Consider the following 21,495-nt stretch of genomic DNA (forward strand, 5'->3'; position numbering starts at 1 on the left):
TTGAGAACAGCCTAGGCAACATGGTGAAACCCTGTCTCTACAAACAATGAAAAAATTAGCCAGGTGTGGTAGCACACGCCTGTATTCCAAGCTACTTAGGACGCTGAGGTGGGAGGATCACTTGAGCTCAGGAGGTCAATGCTGCACTGAGCCAGGAGTGCGCCACTGCACTCCAGCCTAGGGGACAGAGCAAGATCCTGTGAAAAGAAAAGAAAAAGAAGAGAAGAGGAGGAAAGGGGAGAAGGGAGGGGAGGGGAGGGGAGAGGAGGGAAGGGGAGGGGAGGGGAAGGAATAAAAGAGAAAAGAAAGAGAAGGAAGGAAGGAAAAGAAGGAGAGAGAGAGAAAGAAAGAAGGAAAGAAAGAAAGGAAGGAAGGAAGGAAGGAAGGAAGAAAAAGAGAGAAAGAAAGAAAGAAAACAACAACCAAATTTTATGTAATTGAGGAACTGTAGAAGTGGATATAAAATGAAACTAGTTTTCTATTGAAATGTGAAAATATCACCAAGTTGCTTTTAATGAAAATCCCTTTTTCTCATATCTGTGTTGAATAACTATCTCAAAAACCCAAAACAATTAAATATATAATATGAATATTAAAATGTATTAATCAGAAGGGTGAAGACAGGGAGTCATAGTAACTGGTCAAAAAAAGGACAATAGGCCAGATGTGGTGGCTCGCCCCTGTAATCCCAGCACTTTGGGAGGCCGAGGTGTGTGGATCACCTGAGGTCAGGAGTTTGAGACCAGCCTGGTCAACATGGTGAAACCCCGTCTCTACTAAAAATAAAAAAATTAGCCGGGCGTGATGGCATATGCCTGTAATCCCAACTACTCAGGAAGCTGAGGCAGGAGAATCATTTGAACCTGGGAGGTAGAGGTTGCAGTGAGCCGAGATCGTGCCATTGCACTCCAGCCTGGGCAAGAAGAGCGAAAAGTCTGTCTCAAAAAAAAAAAAGGACAATAAATCCCTGCTAGGAACAAAGCCCGATACCAAGTGTACGGCAATGAGACATAATAAAGGCCTAGACAAAGAAAGATCTGTTGTGGTTTAGTTTCCATGGTGGAAACTAAAAAGTACAAAGGGGAAATAGGCCTCACTATATAGGGAACAACAATTTATAAAATTAATAGAAATACAAATGTTACCCTGGTGGCCAACAGAAATAGCAAGAGAAATTATTAATACATTGAATCTTCTATCTAGGAATGGAAAATGCAAGAAAACCAATGGTTGTAGTGCTGCAGTGTTGAAATCAGATAGCAATATGGAAATTAGAAGCTTTAAAGAAAAAAAACAAATGTTGAGCTAGAAAATAAACATTCTTCCGCATGTATCCAACAATGACTAAAAGCGATGAACATCATTAGCTGAATAAACAAAGCATCATCTCTGGGAGCAGGACTTACCAGGCACTTCTACTGCCTAAGACTGTCAGGGATAATAAAAAGTAATAAAATATAATATACTAATATATGATATTCCCCATGCTCATCAGAGAATCTTCTGCTAACTGCTTTGGCCTCTTAAGAATATCTACTTAACAAGAAATTGAATCTTCCAGATCAAATATTCTACTTTCTGTAAAGACAAAATAAAATTTAAAATTTTTTAAAAAAGAAGGAAACAAACAAAAAGATATTCTACTTTATATGGCTATCACTTATGGTCAATTACTAAGTTGATGTAATTATAAATCATTCTCTTGTAAGTCTTAGAGATACATACACACTATTCAGCACTGTACCAGTCTCACTGATTTGGGGATTCTGTTTAAGACCCGTAGGATCAGATCTTGAAACATAAATAATAATGCTAATTTTTGAAAACTTCTAAAACAAGCTGCATAGGCCATGTGTGGTGGCTTACCCACACCTATAATGTCAGCACTTTGGAAGGCTGAGGTCGAAGGATCATTTGAGCCCAGGAGTTCAAGACCAGCCTGGGCAACATAGGAAGACCCTGTTTTAACCAAAAAAAAAAAAAAATTTAATAAGGCCGGGTGCAGTGGCTCACAGAGTGAGACTCCATCTCAAACAAAACAAAAAAAACTTAGCCAGGCACAGTTGCGCACAACTATGGTTCCAGCTAAGGTAGGAGGATTGCTTGAGCCCGGGAGGTCAAGGCCGCAGTAAGCCATGATCACACGATGGCACTCCAGCCTGGATGACAGAGTGAGACCTGTCTCAAAAAAAAATAAAATAAAACAAGCTGTTTATATGATGATATAGCAGACATTAAAAAACATGGACTGTGCCCTTTAAGTGCTTATTGGAGAGAAAGGGCACAAAACAACGACACGTTCCTTTTTGAGATGGAGTGTGGCTCTTGTTGCCCAGGCTGGGGTGCAATGGCATGGTCTCGACTCACTGCAACCTCTGCCTCCCAGGTTCAAGAGATTCTCCTGCCTCAGCCTCCCAAGTAGTTGAGATTACAGGCATCTGCCACCATGTCCCACTAACTTTTGTACTTTTAGTAGAGAAGGGGGTTTCACCATGTTGGCCAGGCTGGTCTTGAACTCCTGGGCTCAAACGATCTGCCCACCTCGTCCTCCCAAAATGTTGGGACTACAGGCGTGAACCACCATGCCTGGCCAACAATGATGCTTTTCTAAGCAACTTTATCAATAACAGCTTGAACTAAACACCAAAATGCTAAGATGATACCAAACAAAAGTGAGAAATGTGTACACAGAATATATGTATTTGGTGAACAAAGGAGGAAGAAAGAACAGGAAAGATGTCAGATGAAAAACATAAAAGCAAAAAACTGATCTAAGCTTAGGTGTTTCCCGCTTCAAAACCTTTAAAATTATAAAATGGGGAAATGTTTCTTTTATTGGGAATAGAAAAAAATGGCCAGGAGTAGTAGCTCACACCTGTAATTCCAACATTCTGAAAGGCTGAGACAGGAGTTCAAGACCAGCCCAAGCAACATAGTAAGACCCTGTCTCTACACACACAAAAAAATTTTTATTATTATAGCTGGGCATGGTGGTACATGCCTGTAGTCCCAGCTATTCAGGAGGCTGAGGCAGGAGAACTGCTCGAGCCCAGTAGTTGGAGGCTATGGTGAGCTATTATCACACCACTGTACTCCAGCCTGGATGACAGAGGGAAATGCTGTCTCTAAAAAATAAAAACAAAAAGGAATAGAAAAGAATGACTTAGGTTGGAGTATTTGAGGTTTTTTGTTTGTTTGTTTGTTTGTTTTTGAGACAGGGTCTCACTCTGTCACCCAGGCTGGAGTGCAGTGGCACGACCTCGGCTCACTGAAACCTCCACCTCCCAAGTTCAAGAGATTCTTCTGCCTCAGCCTCCCAAGTAGCTGGAACCACAGGTGTCTGCCACCATGCCTGGCTCATTTTTGTATTTTTAGTGGAGACAGGGTTTCACCATGTTGGCCAGGCTGGTCTCGAACTGCCGAATTCAGGTGATCCACCTGCCTCGGCCTCCCAAAGTACTGGGATTACAGGCGTAAGCCACCACGCCCAGCCTTAGGTTGTTTTTTGAGGGACTGTGATTCCTTTTCCTTCTCTCCTTCTTCTGTACCCTATTTCTTCACTTTTATCCTCCTTTCTCCTGGCCTTCCCTTGATTCCACGGTGAGGGAGGGTGGCCAGGCCCACTGTAATCTCAGTCTCAATGCTAAAGCTAGGCTGGGGCTAAGGAAGGCCAGAATCATGGCTGAGGGTCTGGATATTCCTAATTACCTGTGTGCCCCTAAATAAGTTGCTTTACTTCTCTGTGCCTCCATTTTCTCCTTTATAAACTATGAATAATAGCATTAGCCCATAGGGTTGTTGTAAAGATTAAATAAGCCCAGGCAAAGCATTGAGAACTTTGCCCCGGCACTGTAGGTGTCATTATCATCGTTGTTATACGCTGCATCTCAGTCCCTTTTTTTTCATTTTTTTTTTTTTTTTTTGAAACGGAGTCTTGCTCTGTTGCCTAGGCTGGAGTGCAGTGGCATGACCTTGCCTCACAGCAACCTCCACCTCCCGGGTTCAAGTGATTCTCCTGCCTCAGCCTCCCAAGTAGCTGCAATTACAGGTCCATGCCTGCCTACTTTTTTTTTGTATTTTTAGTAGAGAAGAGGTTTCACCATGTTGGCCAGGCTGGTCTCGAAGTCCTGACCTCAAGTGATCTGCCCTCCTTGGCCTCCCAAAGTGCTGGGATTACAGGCGTCAACCACTGTGCCCAGCCTCAGCTTCTAACAAAAGCCTTCAGGTGCAAAGAAGAAACTGGTTTGAGCCTTAGCACTTAGCACACGTAAGGAGTGAAAAAGATATCATTAGTGTTAGTTCACAGGAAAACAAGAAATGGAGAAGAAAAAGACAATCATTTCATTTTAATTCTCTCCTTATCCCACTTACAGGTACACTAAACATGGGTATTTAGAGAATTATTTTAAAATATTTATTAGCTTGTTTCTATTTTTTAAAGGGAGTAATAGCTTTACCTGGTCTCTCCACTTTTATAACTTCTGCTCCAAGATCTCCTAAATTCATAGTAGCAAAAGGTCCCGCCAGGACTCTACAATGTTAAAAATGATAAATAAATTAATTACCATCTTGAAAATGTTTATATTAATTATTTTCCAACAACCCGTCAACACAGACACGCTCATATAATGCTAGTAAGAATCAAAACAGTTAAAACTGTAATTTGGCCATATGTAATAGGGCTTTAAAAATATATATCCCCTTTGATCCTATAATTCTTTTTCTTTTTTTTTTTTTTTGGAGACGGAGTCTCGCTCTGTCACCCAGGCTGGAGTGCAGTGGCACTATCTCAGCTCACTGCAAGCTCCACCTCCTGGGTTCATGCCATTCTCCTGCCTCAGCCTCCCGAGTAGATGGGACTACAGGTGCCCACCACCACGCCTGGCTAATTTTTTTGTATTTTTAGTAGAGACGGGGTTTCACCGTGTTAGCCAGGATGGTCTCGATCTCCTGACCTCATGATCCGCCCGCCTCAGCCTCCCAAAGTGCTGGGATTACAGGCGTGAGCCACCGCGCCTGGCCCCTATAATTCTTTTTCTAGAATTTTATCCTGAGGAAGAAATCAAAACTGAGGGAAACATTTGTGTACAAGGAAGCCTAATTTATAATCGTGAAAGATTAGAGGATGATTAAGTAATTATGTGACATCGATATATTAATTACTATTTCACTTTTTTGTTGAATTTTGAATAACATAGGAAAATATTAAAAATATAACATTGTGTTTAAAATATGGGTAAAACTAATTTCAATATGGTTCCAATTTTTGTTTTTTAAGATTATATATAAATATACATTGGGAAAAGGCATAAATACTACACTAACTGTCTCATAGAATGATATTACAGCAATTTTTCTTTTCTTATTTTCTTCTCTAAAATTTCAACATAAGCATATAAGTCTCTTCTTATAATTCAAAAAATTAAAAGTTTTTGAGGAAAGGGAAAAACCCAATCACCAAAATGTAGATAAACCAATACAAACCTTGTTAGATCCAGAATTTTTACCCCTTCCAATGGCTTTATATTGTTCATATCTGGCAAAACAGAGAAAACATTTCAAGATAATTCATTACTAATTTTCTTACATTTTCACATACACCATTATAAGCTTGAGACAGATCACAAGGACTACAGTGATTCTTAGCAAGGGAGTCCACAGACCACAAGGCTCTAGTAAAGAATACTGGAAGCTCAGCCAGGCACAGTGGCTCACTCCTGAATCCCAGCACTTTCGGAGGCCGAGGCAGGCGGATCACCTGAGATCAGGAATTCGAGACCAGCCTGGCCAACATGGTGAAACCCCACCTGTACCAAAAATACAAAAATTAGCCAGGCATGGTGGCACATGCCTGTAATCTCAATTATCGGGAGGCTGAGGCAGGAGAATCACTTGAACCCAGGAGGCAGAGGTTGCAGTGAGTTGAGATCATGCCGCTGCACTCCAGCCTGGGCGACAGAGCAAGGCTCTGTCTCGAAAAAAAAAAAAAATACTGGAAGCTCATACAGTAGGCATTCTGTCCTTGAAATGAGCCAATTTATTATTTTGTAAGAAATTGCTGTCACAGGCCAGGTATGGTGGCTCACACCTGTAATCCCACCACTTTGGGAGGCGGAGGCGGGTGGATCACTTGAGGTCAGGCACTTGAGACCAGCCTGGCCAACATGGTAAATCCCATCTCTACTAACAATACAAAAAATAGCCAGGCACTGTGGGATGTGCATGTAATTCTAGCTACTCGCTGAGGCAGGAGGATCCTTTGAACCCGGGAGGCGGAAGCTGTAGCGAGCCGAGATCGAGCCACTGCACTCCACCTGAGCGACACAGCAAGACATCGTCTCAAAAAAAAAAAAAAAATTACTATCACAATCACAGCAATAGCAAATATTTGAAGTGCATGTGATTGGTGCATTATTTTCTTGACAGCATACTTACATGGAAAACCAAATTATAATCAGAAGGTAAACTGATAGGCAAAGCATCAGAAAAAGGAAAGTAGCTAAAACCATGTTTAATGTGGTAAATTGTTACAGCTATTTCCCCAAAAATCACACCTCCAGATATCCACAACCTCATACATTCTCCTCCCACGTTGGCACTGGGCTTTGACATCTGCCTTGTTTTCGCCAACAGGATATTAGGAAAGTTGATGCCAGCAGAGGCAGGATAAGTGCTTACACACTGGGGCTTGACTTTTTGGACCACTTCCATCTTCATGTGAAGAAGCACAAGATGAAAGAACACATGGAGAGAAGTTCAGCTGAGACTGTCATTGCAGCATTCCCAGCTGAGGCCCAGGCATCTGGATGAAGCCATCTTGGAACACCCAGGCCGAGCCAAGCCACTAGCTATTTGCAGACACATGAATAAACCCAAGTGAATCCAGCAAAAGAACTGCCCAACTGGCCAGGCATGGTGGCTCACGCCTGTAATCCCAGCACTTTGGGAGGCCGAGGCGGGCAGATCACCTGAGGTCAGGAGTTCCGGACCAGCCTGGCCAACCCTGTCTCCACTAAAAATGCAAAATTAGCCAGGTATGGTGACGCATGCCTGTAATCCCAGCTACTCGGGAGGCTGAGGCAGGAGAATCGCTTGAACCCAGGAGGCAGATGTTGCAGTAATCTGAGATGGCGCCATTGCACTCCAGCCTGGGCAACAAAAGCAAAACTGTCTTAAAAAAAAGAAAGAAAGAAAGAAAGAATTGCCCAATCAACCCACGGAACTTTGAGAAAAAAATAAAGTCTTGTTTTAACGCACTAAGTTTTGGAGTGGTTTGTTATATGGCAATAGATTAATACAATGGCTTACAGCAGAGATAACCTGTTAGAGCAGTGAGAATGATCCTTTTTTATGTAAAACATAATATCCTTCCCTGCTCAAAATCCTCTATGGCTTCCTACTAAACTTAGAATGAAATCCAACTTCTTTCTGCAGCTCACAAAATCCTGCTTGTTGTGGCCCTTGACACTTAAAAATATGATAGAAGGAAAAATATTATAGAAAGGCAGAAAGATCGAGATAAGAAAATCACCTACAGAGCAGAACAAAAAAATAAAATAAAAGTGGAAAATGGAGAAAAGGTAAGAAAAATAAAACATCAGTCCAGGAAACCTAATAATATGAGCTTCTTTAGTGAACAGCAAAAACAGAAAAGAGAATATTACCAAAGAAATAATTCAGAAAAAAATGCCTAGAACTGAAAGGCATAAATTTCCAGATTGGAAGGTCCCTCTACTGGCCCAGTATAATGGATTTTAAAAAGACACAGAGCAAGCACACCAAGACATCATTGTGAAAATCTGGAATACTGACTTCTCTGACAAAAGATCTTAAACATTTCTAGGGAGAAAAAAGCAGGTCAGATATAAAGTATTGGTTATCAAGAGGACATTGAATTTCTCAACAATGCTGAAAGACAAAAAACTGGAGCAAAAAAAAAAACCCTTAAAATTCTGAGGGGAGAAATTCTTTCTCCCTAAAATTCTAAACCCAATTAAAGCACAAGTCAAGTGTGAGGGTAGAAAAAAATATATTTTTAGTCACACAGGTTTTCAAAAACTACCTCTCATGCATCCTTTCTCGGAAAAATTACTTTAAAAGGTAATCTAGAAATCTAGAAAATTACTTTATAAGAAAATCATTCCTCCCCACCTGAATATAAGGAAGACTCTAGATCCAACTTACAAATAAGTGACAGGAGCTATAGGAGACAGAGGACTATGTTCAAGGACACCATATGGAAGCAGGCAGAAAAATCCAGAATGCCTGAAACACTGCAGGAAATGGAAATGTTTATTTCTTTAAAAAATAAAAAGGCAAGGAAAATGCAAGATGTAGAAGAAGACCTCAAATTAAATGAGACTTAAGAAAAGTGTCAACCAACCGCAGTATATGAGCCTCACTTAGAGCCTGATTCAAACAAACTATTAAAAATCAGATAATGGTAGGCAAGGTGGTCCATGCCTGTAATCCCAGCATTTTGTGAGGCCAAGGCGGACCTATCACTTAAGGTCAGGAATTCGAAACCAGCCTGGCCAACATGGTGAAACCCCATCTCTACAAAAATACAAACATTTAGCTGGGTGTGGCGAGGAGCACCAGTTGTCCCAGCTACTCAGGAGGCTGAGACAGGATAATCTCTTGAACCCAGGAGGCAGAGGTTGCAGTGAGCCGAGATTACACCACTGCACTCCAGCCTGGGCAACACAGGGAGACTCCATCTCAAAAATAAAATAAAATACAAAAAGAATAAAATAAAACAAAGCAGAGGGGTGAAGTGAAAGCTCAGGATGACAACAAGGAAGATACCAACACAATAGCTGAGAGGTTTGCACTTGCATTGCGGTATGGGATAAATGGAGGATAGATATTGAGAAGGCAATTAAAGAAACTGGACAAATATTAACAAAGAGAAATAAGAAGGTATACATGAGCAGCAGTGTAATCAGAGTATGAATAATAATTGTACTATTTCAAAAAATTTTTTAAACAAACGTAATTTAACAGTTTAATTTAGCAAGGAAAAATGATTTGTGAAATCAGACAACCCCTCCCCACCCTCCCCCAAGTCACAGCAGATTTAGAGGGCCGCCAGCGCTGCTTGTATAGTGGGCGCAGTGGGAGAGAACTTATGGATAGAAAAAGGAAAGTGATGTGCAGGGAGCAGAAGCAAGGTATAGAAACAGCTAGTGCCTTATCAGAACACGATCTGAATAGCTGGTGGCTGTAAGTCTTTGAGGTCCAGCTGCTGGGACTGGCTGAGAGTCAGCAACTGTTATTGAAGCATACCCCTAAGTTAGGTTTTCAGTTTGCTTACCTACTAAATTAGGTTGTGGGTTGTAGGTAAAAACTCAAGTATGTGAGTATGGAGGCTTTCTTAGGCCAGATTTTAGTTTGATGAAACAATATAATAACAACCTAAATACTGAATAGTGATCTAACAAAATGTATAATTTGGAAGGATGAAAAGGGCATGAATATTTGTTCAAATGGTAGTGAAAGAAAGCTAGTCTTTTTTTTTTTTTTTTTTTTGGAGACGGAGTCTCACTCTGTCTCCCAGGCTTGCGATCTTGGCTCACTACAATCTCCGCTTCCCAGGTTCAAGGGATTCTCCTGCCTCAGCCTCCCAAGTATCTGGGATTACAGGCACCTGCCACCAGGCCCAGTTAATTTTTGTATTTTTAGTAGAGACGGGGTTTCGCCATGTTGGCCAGGCTGGTCTCAAACTCCTGACCTCAGGTGATCCACCCACCTCGACCTCTCAAAGTGCTGGGATTACAGGCATGAGGCACCGTGCCTGGCCTGAAAGCTAGTCTTTATCTCTACTGATAGTGCCTTAAAAAAAAAAACAAAATAATCAATAACATTATAATCAGGTTATTTAGCAACTTGGCAGAAAAAAAAAGGCAAAAAGAATTGAAATTTATTATCTCTGGGCAAAGGGAAGGGGCAGAAAGGCATAAGGGGTTACTCTTCTTCATAATTAACACTGCAGAACTTCTGAAGTTTTAAAACCAAGTATACCTAAAACTTTGATTTTAAAAATTAAAAAATAAATTATAAACTATATTACATTTGTGAACAACAGAGTGAAGTATCATTCTGTGTATCTCCTGCTATACAGCCCCCTGCAGTGTTTTGATAAATATTTCCACTCTGAAGCTTTTACTGACTCATTGTACACATGGCAGCAGCACCACAGAGGAATTACAGTTAATACTCAGATTCTGTATTTGGGAATTTGACTACTCACTACATTTTTTTTTTTCTTTTGAGATGGAGTCTTGCTCTGTCACCCAGGCTGGAGTGATCTCAGCTCACTACAACCTCCACCTCCCGGGTTCAAGTGATTCTCCTGCCTCAGCCTCCCAAGTAGCTAAGATTACAGGCATGTGCCACCATGTCCCGCTATTTTTTGTACTTTTAGTAGAGACGGGGTTTCGCCATGTTGGCCAGGCTGATCTCAAACGCCTCATCTCAGGTGATCCATCCACCTCAGCCTCCCACAGTGCTGGCATTACGGGCATGAGCCAGCCACCACGCCCAGCCTACTCACTAAAATTTATTTGTAACCCCAAAATCAATACATGCGGAGCTTTCACGGTCATTCCCAGACATGCAGATGCAGGAAAATTTGAGTAGGTCATTGTGCATGTTCCCAGCTGAGGTTGAACAAGGTGATACTTTTTCACCTCTCATACTATAAACAAGTGTCCTCTTGCAGTATATTTAATGTTACGTTTTTAACATTTTTGTGCTTTTTGTTGGTGATCTCACTGTTTATGGCCCAGAAGCATAGTGCTGTCTAGTGTTCCCAAGCATAAGAAGGCCATGATGTGCCTTATGGAGAAAATACATTGTTAGATAAGCTTCATTCAGGCATGAGTTATAGTGCTGCAGATCATGAGTTCAATGTTAATGAATCAACAGGGTGTTAATGAAATCAATAAGTTGTCTTTAAAAAGAAACAAAGTCCAGGTGCGGTGATTCACACCTGTAATCCCAGCACTTTGGGAGGAGGAGGCAGGCGGATCACTTAAGGTCAGGAGTTAGAGACCAGCCTGGCCAGCATGGCGAAACCCTGTCTCTACTGAAAATACAAAAAGCAGCTGGGCATGTTGGTGCATACCTGTAATCCCAGCTACTAGGGGGGCTGAGGCAGGAGAATCGCTTGAACCCGGGAGGCAGAGGCTGCAGTGAGCCGAGATTGCACCACTACACTCCAGCCTGGGAGACAGAGTGAGACTCTGTCTCGAAAAAAAAAAAAATTTAAACGCAGTACAGTGAAAGATACCATGAACACAATTAGAAGATAAATGACAGCCCGAAAGGCTAAAAAATAAAGAAGAAAGGTTTTTAAGTATAAAGAACTCTCACATATCAGTAAGAAAGAAACACAGCCTAATGGAAAAGTGGGAAAAGAACATGAACAACCAACTCACAAATAAATAAAAATCTCCAGTATCATAGCAAAAGATGTTCATAGCAATTCCACCTAAAATAAAAAAGATGAATATTATCACAATAAAATTTTTTTTCTCACCACATTGGAAAACATTTAAAAGATAACTATTCAATACTTGCAAAAGTGGGGTGAAATGGACACTTTCATACATTGTGGAATATCAATCAATAACAATCTTTTAGGAGAGCAATTGACACTTTCCATAATATTTTAAAATCTTAATAGCCTTTAATTAAGTTTTCCTGTTGGCAGAATTGAATTCACAGGAACATTCTATAAGTATGCTAAGACATAGGTATAAAAATGTTCATGGCAGAAATTTTGTTTTTTCTGCTGTACTTTAGATGTTTTATAATCAACTTTATTCATTTATTTATGTTTTGAGAGACAAGGTCTGGGCTTTGCTGCCCAGGCTAGGGTGCAGTGGCAGGAACATACATAGTTCACTGTAATCTCGACCTTCTGGGCTCAAGCAATCCTCTCACCTGAGCCTGCTAAGTAGCTGAGGCTACAGGTATGAGCCACTGCATCCAGCACCTAATTAACTTTATTGAAGAATGACTTACATATAATAATACTATATATAATACATTATAATATTCTTAGCCAGGTGTGGTGGCATGCTTGTGGCCCTACCTACTTGAGAAGCTGAGATCGGGAAATAACATGAGCCCAGGAGTTCAAGGTTACAGAGAGCCATGATGGGCCAGGTGTGGTGGCTCATGCCTGTAATCCGAGCACTCTGGGAGGCCAAGGTGAGTGGATCACCTGAGGTCAGGAGTTCAAGACCAGCCTGGCCAACATGGCAAAACCCCGTCTCTATTAAAAATACAAAAATTAGCCGGGCATGGTGGCACACACCTGTAATCCCAGCTACTCGGAAGGCTGAGGCAGGAGAATTGCTCCAACCCAGGAAGCAGAGGTTGCAGTGAGCCAAGATCGTGCCACTGCACTCCAGCCTGGGGGACAGAGTGAGACTCCATCTCAAAAAACAAAACAAAAAAAATACAGTGAGCCATGATCATGCCACTGCATTCTAGCCTAAGCAACAGAGCAAGACCCTGTTTCTAAGAAAAATACACACACACACAGGATATACATTATATAAATAAATTATGTTATACAAATAACTATATAATACATTATATATAATTTATATGATATACTATATATTATTTCTATAAATATAATAAATTGTACAATTAAATAAATTTTGACAGATGTATACACCTGTGAAATTGAGAGACAGGACTAGCTGGATTTCCTAGTCCAACTAAGAATTCCTAAGACTAGCTGGGAAGGTGACCACACCCACCTTTAAACACGGGGCTTTTAACTCAACTCACATCCAACCAATCAGGTAGTAAAGAGGGCTCACTAAAATACAAATTAGGCTAAAAGCAGGAGGTAAAGAAATAGACAAATCATATATCACCTGAGAGCACAGGGTAAGGCACAATGGGATATAAACCCCAGGCATTTGAGCGGGAGTGGGCAACCCCCTTTGGGTCCCCTCCCATTGTATGGGAGCTCTGTTTTCACTCTATTAAATCTTGCAACTGCACACTCTTCTGGTCCGTGTTTGTTATGGCTCGAGCTGAGCTTTCGCTTGCTGTCCACCACTGCTGTTTGCTGCTGTCGCAGACCCGCCGCTGACTTCCACCCCTCCGGATCCGGCAGGGTGTCCGCTGTGTTTCTGATCCAGTGAGGCACCCATTGCCGCTCTCGACTGGGCTAAAGGCTCGCCATTGTTCCTGCATTGCTAAGTGCCCAGGTTCATCCTAATCGAGCTGAACACTAGTCACTGGGTTCCACAGTTCTCTTCCGTGACCCACAGCTTATAATAGAGGTATAACACTCACTGCATGGCCCTAGGTTCCATTCCTTGGAATCCGTGAGGTCAAGAACCCCAGGTCAGAGAACAAAAGGCTTGCTGCCATCTTGGGAGCAGCCCACCCCATCTTAGGAGCAGCCTGCCACCATCTTGGGAGCTCTAAGAACAAAGACCCACCCGTAACAAAATCACCTCCACAATCAAGAAAGAGAACTTTCTAGCACCTAAAACTTTCCACCTGCCCTTTGCAAACTACCTCTTCCTCAATTTCCAGCTTCAGACATCCACTGATCTGCTTTCTGTCACTATAATTTAATTTTCATTATCTAGAATTTTATATAAATGAAAAACAGTATGTATTTTTGTGTCTGGCTTCTCTCTTTAAGCATAATGATTCTGAGTTTCATCACATTGTTGCATTTTTATGAGTACACTCTACTGTATGGATATACCACATTTGTTTATACATTCAGCTGTTGACGGACACTGAATTGGTTTTTAGGCTACAGTGAATCAAGATGCTATGAACATTTGTGTACAAATCTTTGTGAGAACATGTCTTCATTTCTCTTGTGTAAATACTTAGCGGAATGGCTGAGTTATATGGTAAGTGCATGTATAGCTTTTTAAGAAACTGTCTAAACAGATTTCTAAAATGCTTATACCACACTGTATAAGAGTTCCATATGTTCCATATCTTTCAAAGATAGGAATTGTTCTTTTTATTTTTTTTGAGGTGGAGTCTCACTCTGTCACCCAGGCTGGAGTGCAGTGGCGCAATCTCGGCTCACTGCAACCTCCACCTCCTGGGTTCAAGCAATTCTTCTGCCTCAGCCTCCCAAGTAGCTGGAATTACAGGCATCCACCACCATGCCTGACTAATTTTTGTATTTTTAGTAGAGACAGGGTTTCATCATGTAGGCTAGGCTGCTCTCAAACTCCTGACCTCAGGTGATCTGCCTGCCTCAGCCTCCCAAAATGCTGGGATTACAGGTGTGAGCCACCATGCCCAGCCATGGAATTGTTTATTTTTTAATGTTAGCTGTTTGAATGGGCGTATAAAGGTTTCTTGTTGGGGTTTTAATTTGCATCTCACTCATGACTAATGATGTTGAATATCGTTTCATGTAAATAGTTGGCCATTTAATGAAACAAAAACTTGTAAATTGAATTCATTTAATATCAGGTAATGGAATTTTATTATCTGATAAGACACTCAGAAAGGACTTCTAGAGCATATTTAAGTCAAAATCAATGAGTGAGTTTTAAATCACTAAAAGTCAGACTGCCTGGATTCAACTCCCTGCTCTACTATATAAGAGCTCAGTGACATTGCATGAGGTAACTCCACTTCTCAAAGCTTCCCTTTCCTCATCTGAAGCACCCGTCTCATAGAGTTTGCAAGTTTTAAATGAAATGTTGTATATAAAGTGTTTAGTATACCCCCAGTATAAAGTAAATGCCACTAAAAGCTGCAATTGTTATTTTTATTTTTTTAAAGATGGAGTCTAGCTCTGTCACCCAGGCTGGAGTGCAGAGGCACAATCTCGGCTCCCTGCAACCTCCACCTCCCAGGTTCAAGTGATTCTCCTGCCTCAGCCTCCTGAGTAGCTGGGATTACAGGCGTGTGCCACCACATCCAGCAAATTTTTATATATTTTTTTGTAGAGATGGGGTTTCACCATATTGGCTAGGCTGGTCTTGAATTCCTGATCTTAAGTGATCCACCAGCCTCGGCCTCCCAAAGTTCTGCGGTTATAGGCATGAACCACCCACCACACCTGGCCTGCAATTGTTATGATTATCATCATTATCATATATGTATTATACAGTCACATGATCTATTACAGCAAATAACTTCTTGTTTGAAAACAAGAAAAGATAAACATATGATTATTCTAAGGAACAGGAAAAAAATCACTTCTTAATGCGCTATACTTAAAAAGTATATCTAGAGTCAAATTTTGCATATTTCTGAAAGAACTGATGGGCTGGGTGGGAGTAGGGGATGATTACAAGGCATGAAACAGTTGGAAAAGGCATAAATTGTAATGTAATTTGTTGAAATATATTGAGCAGCTTGTATATCTCTCTGTCTTTTTGGCCTCTAGTATGGAAAGCTATTATGATGATACAGCTGGTCAACCATGCAAAGAAGTATAATTATAATGAAGCTGCCATCAATTCTATGCTTGCCAAAGCTGCTTGGTAGGACTCCCCTGGTACTTGGCCCTGGGGTTTAGACGACACAAATAAACTTGAGCAACACCAGAGCAGGGATAATTGACAGATGCCCACATAAGTGGTTCATCTGTGTGACAGGAATCATGGCATCCCTTCCCACCCATACTAGCCAACTATTGAGATTAAAAAAAAATTCTTAAAGGCCAAGTCACAAAACAAACTGCTCAAATAGCAATATGAAACAGAAACCTGTGATATACACCAAAATAATTTTTTAATTTGATGATTTACAGAGAATTTAACCACCAGACCTTATGCATGAGGAGGCAGAAAATGGGCCTCTCTTCAAAGCATGCTCTCTTAATCTGCTGAAGCTTTATCTATAATAGTTAGCATGATGTTTCCTTTCCAGCATGTGTCTGAAGTCACGGAAGAAGCTCTGTTCCTAACAACCTAGTTTGATAGGAAATTTTAGGAGTGGAGGGTACCTGGAAAATTAGTATCCACTGGAAGACATTCCAGGGAAATAATAATTTGGGAGTCAGCAGGCAATAATTGTTTTCAATTTCTAGGTTCATGGGAAATAAGAAATGAGGTTCGTGGAAAAGGAGAGTAAAAGATCTTCATGGACTCAAGGAGGCTTCAATTCTGTTCATCATGGAAATTCATAAGTATGTATTGATGGATTAATTATTGTCTCATCATCATCCACTTTATTCCTCTTTAACACAATCACTCACAAAAGAATCACATCGAGATGATAATTTTTAACTAGATTTCTTTTTCTGAAATCTCTGGAGGCAGAGGGGACATGAATTTTCAGCATCAAATGTTTATGCATAATAAAAAATAAAATAGGAATTCACCTTCCAATTCAACTAATTAATATTAATTTTCTGAAGCCTCTGTTACATTAATAAAGTAAATAAAGAGACACAACAAAAACAGAAAAAAAAAATCCTCAACTTTTGCAATTAATTTCCATGTTTTCTCTTTACATAAACAATTCAGGCCGGGCGCAGTGGCTCATGCCTGTAATCCCAGCACTTTGGGAGGCCAAGGCAGGCGGATCACAAGGTCAGCAGTTCGAGACCAGCTTGGCTAATATGGTGAAACCTCATCTCTACTAAAAATACAAAAAAATTAGCTGGGCATGGTGGAAGGTGCCTGTAGTCCCTGCTACTTGGGAGGCTGAGGCAGGAGAATCGCTTGAACCCAGGAGGAGAAGGTTGCAGTGAGCAAGCCAATATTGCGCCACTGCACTCCAGCCTGCATGACAGAACGAGACTCCGTCTCAAAAAAAAAAAAAAAAAAATTCAAGGGTCAGGCATGGTGGCTCACGCCTATAATCCCAGGACTTCGGGGGGCCGAGGTGGACAGATCGCCTGAGGCCAGGAGTTCGAGACCATCCTGGCCAACTAGTGAAACCCCATCTCTAATAAAATACAAAAATTAACTGGGTGTGGTGGTGCATGCCTGCAGTCCCAGCTATCTGGGAGACTGAGGCAGGAGAATTGCTCAAACCCAGGACGTGGAGACTGCAGTGAGCTGAGATCACGCCACTGCCCTTCAGTCTGGGTGACAGAGCTAGACTCTGTCTAAAAAAAAAAAAAAAAAAAAAATTCAATTCAAAAAATTAAGAAAATAGAGCTAAAGAAAATTGACAAAATTGAAATCACTCATTTTTTAATCATTTAAAGGTAATAATTGGTAGTGTTTTGGGTATAAATCCTTTCAGAGATAGACAAGTGGGTGGCTGCATACACAGATGCACCATTTTTGTTCAAAAAAATCTAATCTGTGCTAGATATTATATAATAACCTGCTTTTTTTTTTTTTTTTCTGAGACAGAGTCTCGCTCTATCACCCCGGCTGGAGTGCAGTGGCACGATCTCAGCTCACTGCATCCTCCGCCTCCACAGTTCAAGTGTTTCTCCTGCCTCAGCCTCCCGAGTAGCTGGGACTACAGGTGCGCGCCACCACGCCTGGCTAATTTTTTGTATTTGTAGTAGAGATGGGGTTTCACCGTGTTAGCCAGGATGGTCTTGATTTCCTGACCTTGTGATCTGCCCACCTCGACCTCCCAAAGTGCTAGGATTACAGGTGTGAGCAACTATGCCCAGCCAACACTACTTTTTAAATAAAAGCTGAGAAATTTGCAGAAAGTATAGTACAAAAAGGCCAGAAAAAGAACTTTTGAATCATGGTTAAAGCATGTCACAACCAAAGTACAACTCAGTGCTAATCCCAAATCTCACTGCTCTTCCACATTTTCCAGCTTCTCTTGCAATTATGTTGCAGTCAAATGACTTGGATCTTGCCAGTGAAACACAGGCAAAAATAATAAAAGCCATTTCCAACTCTGACCTTTAAAAACACCCCATGAAATCCTCCAGGCCTCTACTCTCCTTAGAGCCCACAAATTTCAAATAGCGTAGCTACACATGTAAGATGTTTTTATTGTATTGAGCGACTGAGATTGGGCTAATTTGTACTGCAGCACAACCCCGCCAGTCCTGCCCAATAAAGATGCCAGGCATCAGAGGCAGCATGAGTTCTGAATGAGTTACCACCATCAACAACTAGGATGTCTATTTCAGGGTAGACTGTTTCACTGTCCTTTTAGTGGCAATCTTCAAATTGGAATATGTGAAGAATTCCCTAAGGGCTGGGCGAGGTGACTCACACCTGTAATCCCAACATTTGGAAGGCCAAGGTGGGAGCATCACTTGAGCCCTGGAGTTTGAGACCAACCAGCACAACATAGCAAGATGCCATCTTTGCCAAATAAAAATAAAAAGTAAAAAAGTCAGCTGGGAATGATGGTGCATGCCTGTGGTCCCAGCTACTCAGGAGGCTGATGTGGAAGGATCACTTGAGCCCAGCAGGTCAAGGCTGCAATGAGCTACGATGGCATCACTGCACTCCAGCCTGGGCAACAGAGGAAGACCCTGTCTAACAAAAAAGGAAAATACTTGCCTAAGGGATGCATGAATCATTTCAGTAAATCAATTTCCAGATCTTCAACTTCCATAGGTATTCTTTCCTACAATTGATCAACGTGTAAGTAAGCCTTCTTTCACAATAAGCCTTCTCCTACAAGGCAAAGGAAAACAGATTCCTAACATATCCCAGATCTTATTCTCACCTTGGTTTACAGTATAAAATTTACATAAGTGATGACAACTTTAAAATATCAACTTAAAATATGCAAATAATTCCTTTTCAAATCATTTAGGATTTGAAAATCACTTCACGGCCGGGCGCAGTAGCTCACGCCTGTAATCCCAGAGCTTTGGGAGGCCGAGGCGGGCGGATCACGAGGTCAGGAGATCGAGACCATCCTGCCCAACATGGTGAAACCCCGTCTCTACTAAAAATACAAAAAATTAGCTGGGCATGGTGGTGGGCGCCTGTAATCCCAGCTACTTGGGAGGCTGAGGCAGGAGAATGGCTTGAACCCGGGAGGCGGAGGTTGCAATGAGCCAAGATCGCGCCACTGCACTCCAGCCTGGTGACAGAGCAAGAGGCTGTCTCAAAAAAATAAAAAAGAAAATCACCTCAAATTGGTATGTGGAAGGGTACAAAATGGTACCAATTTATAGATTTTATAAATCAATCTACAGTTATAGAATGCACAACCAAAAGTCAACAAGTCAAAGGAAAAAACTTAGGTGTTCAGGCTTCTTTAACGGGCCATCCTGAAGTTAGTTGTCCAGAGGATTAGAAGGGATTGAACCAGAAACTGGAGGGGAAATGATCACTGCAAATTACTATTCAACATAAGAATGCTCACAAACCCAAAAGATCCCTGGAATTTCTCAACATTGGTGACGTGATTCTCCTACGGAGAAGACTGACCAAAAGGAAGACTTTAGTGCAAATAAGAAAAATGCATCCCATCCAGGGGAAAACTGGCAAAGTAGTGACCATTCTAGGTTGGTTGATCAAACAACTTCATAGGTACTTAAGGAGAATTATAATTGTCACAGCAAAGAAAATATGCATGGGGTGGATGAAGACAGTGGAGTGTTGCAGTGTTAGAGTGTGAATACGAAGAGCCTCTTGACACAAAAAAATATAGAGAGAGCCCATTCCATGGAATATTTTAGATATTTAACACGGAGGAATAGAAGGGAAAGGAAGAGGCAGCTTGGAAGAAACGTGGGGGCGATACATATGTGAGAGATTTGTTTTATGATTTGATTTTGTTTTTAACAGCTTCCAGTGAGCAACTCTGAAGAGCAAGAGAAATGTCTGGAGAGAAGTTTAGAAATTTCTATGTGCTGGACTAAGGAATCTTCCCAGAGACTTCTCTTCAGGTAGTAAAGGTAAAAATTAGTCTTTAGTGCTTTCAGAGTTTTTGGAGATAGAGAAGGGGAAGCAAAGAACTTGCTTCCAATGACAGAGGTAGGCTTTAAAGTGGCCTAGCCATATTCATGTTATGAATTCCTTAATACTCTTAATACATATTATCAAACCGTCCACCAAAAAGGGTATATATAATATTATATATATGTGTGTGTGTGTATATATCAGTATGCTATGAAAATCATGTTCTCTATCATCTTCCATAACCCTAAACATAATCTCCTGGGTTTGTGGAGTTTTTGTTTGTTTGCTGCAACCTAACAGTTAAAAATTTGCATGTCACTATTATTTTAATTTGAACTTATTTAATGACTTCTGAAATTGAACATCTTTTAAATCTGCTCTTTTTATATCTTCTCTTATAAATTATTCTTGATGTTGGTCCATATTTCTACATGCACATTTATCTTTTTCTTATAAGTTTATATGAATTATACATACACTAAGAATATTAATCTTTTATCAGTCATATTTAGTAAAAGTAATTTTTCCCTATCTGTTCTTCACTTTTCAAAGGTGTTTTAAGATTTCATGTTTTAAAAAAATCATTTCATCTGGGCATGATGGCTCACGCCTGTAATCCCAGCACTTTAGGAAGCCAAGGAGGGTGGATCACCTGAGGTCAGGAGCTTGAGACCAGCCTGACCAACATGGTGAAACCCCGTCTCTACTAAAAACACAAAAATTAGCCGGGCATGGTGGTGCATGCCTGTAATCCCAGCTACTTGGGAGGCTGAGGCAGAAGAATCGCTTGAACCCGGGAGCAAGAGGTTGCAGTGAGCCGAGATCATACCACTGCACTCCATCCTGGGCGACAAAGTGGGTCTCCATCTCAAAAAAAAAGAAAAAAATTATTTTATGGTTTCTGCCTTTGGAATTGTTTCAGGGTTTCCCAAGACCACCCATATTTTCAGTGATTTGCTAGGAGGATCCACAGGACCTAACCATCTGGTTGTATACAGAGCTGAGGTTTACTACAGCAAAATGACATATGACAGGACCAACAAGAGGAAAAGACACAGGTAGAGATGGAAAAAATTCATGCCATGCAGAGGCTGCTTATGTTCTTTTGCTCTCATGGAAGGCCATATCAAGCATGCTTCTTTCTCCAGCAACAACTAAAAATAGATACAGAAACACACAAAGTTTCTGCCCAGGGAAACCCATTAGAGACTCAGAACCTAGGTTTTCACTGAAGACTATTTACATAGGCACTCTCTGCATACCATGTAGCACAATTCCAGACTCCCTCCCAGAAGAAAGGTAGGTGTTTACCATTGTTGAGGCACAGAAGCCACACCCAAAAATGTAGGCATCACAGCAGCCTCAGAAGCCAAAGTTTTTCTCTGACCTCCTGCCTTCCTATCTCTCAGTCCCATGCTCCTCTGAGGATAGCTATAAAAACTAGAATCCGGCCAGGCACGGTGGCTCACACCTGTAATTCCAGCACTTTGGGAGGCCGAGGTGGGCAGATAACAAGGTCAGGAGATCGAGACCATCCTGGCCAACATGGTGAATCCTCGTCTCTACTAAAATAAGAAAAATTAGCCAGGTGTGGTGGTGCGTGCCTGTAGTCCCAGCTACTCGGGAGGCTGAGGCAGGGGAATCACTTGAACCCAGGAGGCAGAGATTGTAGTGAGCC

The 21,495-nt window shown here is 41.3% G+C and overlaps 1 protein-coding gene across 12 annotated transcripts in view; it reads right to left on the reverse strand.

The window, feature by feature from the left end:
• Nucleotides 1–21,495, reverse strand: part of SUGCT (succinyl-CoA:glutarate-CoA transferase) — a 769,414-nt gene that overhangs the window by 723,353 nt on the left and 24,566 nt on the right. For 9 of the 12 annotated variants that reach the window (XM_054655560.2, XM_009452971.5, XM_003318387.5 and 6 more), the window contains exons 2-3: nucleotides 5,485–5,536; nucleotides 4,458–4,531 (exon numbers count right to left, since the gene is read on the reverse strand). In XM_054655560.2, the coding sequence (XP_054511535.1) occupies nucleotides 4,458–4,531; nucleotides 5,485–5,536 (126 nt within the window). Of the gene's footprint in view, nucleotides 1–4,457; nucleotides 4,532–5,484; nucleotides 5,537–11,441; nucleotides 11,495–21,495 lie in introns of all 12 variants that reach the window. The other 3 variants (XR_010158439.1, XM_016957324.4, XM_016957325.4) reach the window with 1 other exon arrangement.

This window comes from Pan troglodytes, chromosome 6 (genome assembly GCF_028858775.2).
Source record: "Pan troglodytes isolate AG18354 chromosome 6, NHGRI_mPanTro3-v2.0_pri, whole genome shotgun sequence".
NCBI lineage: Eukaryota > Metazoa > Chordata > Mammalia > Primates > Hominidae > Pan > Pan troglodytes.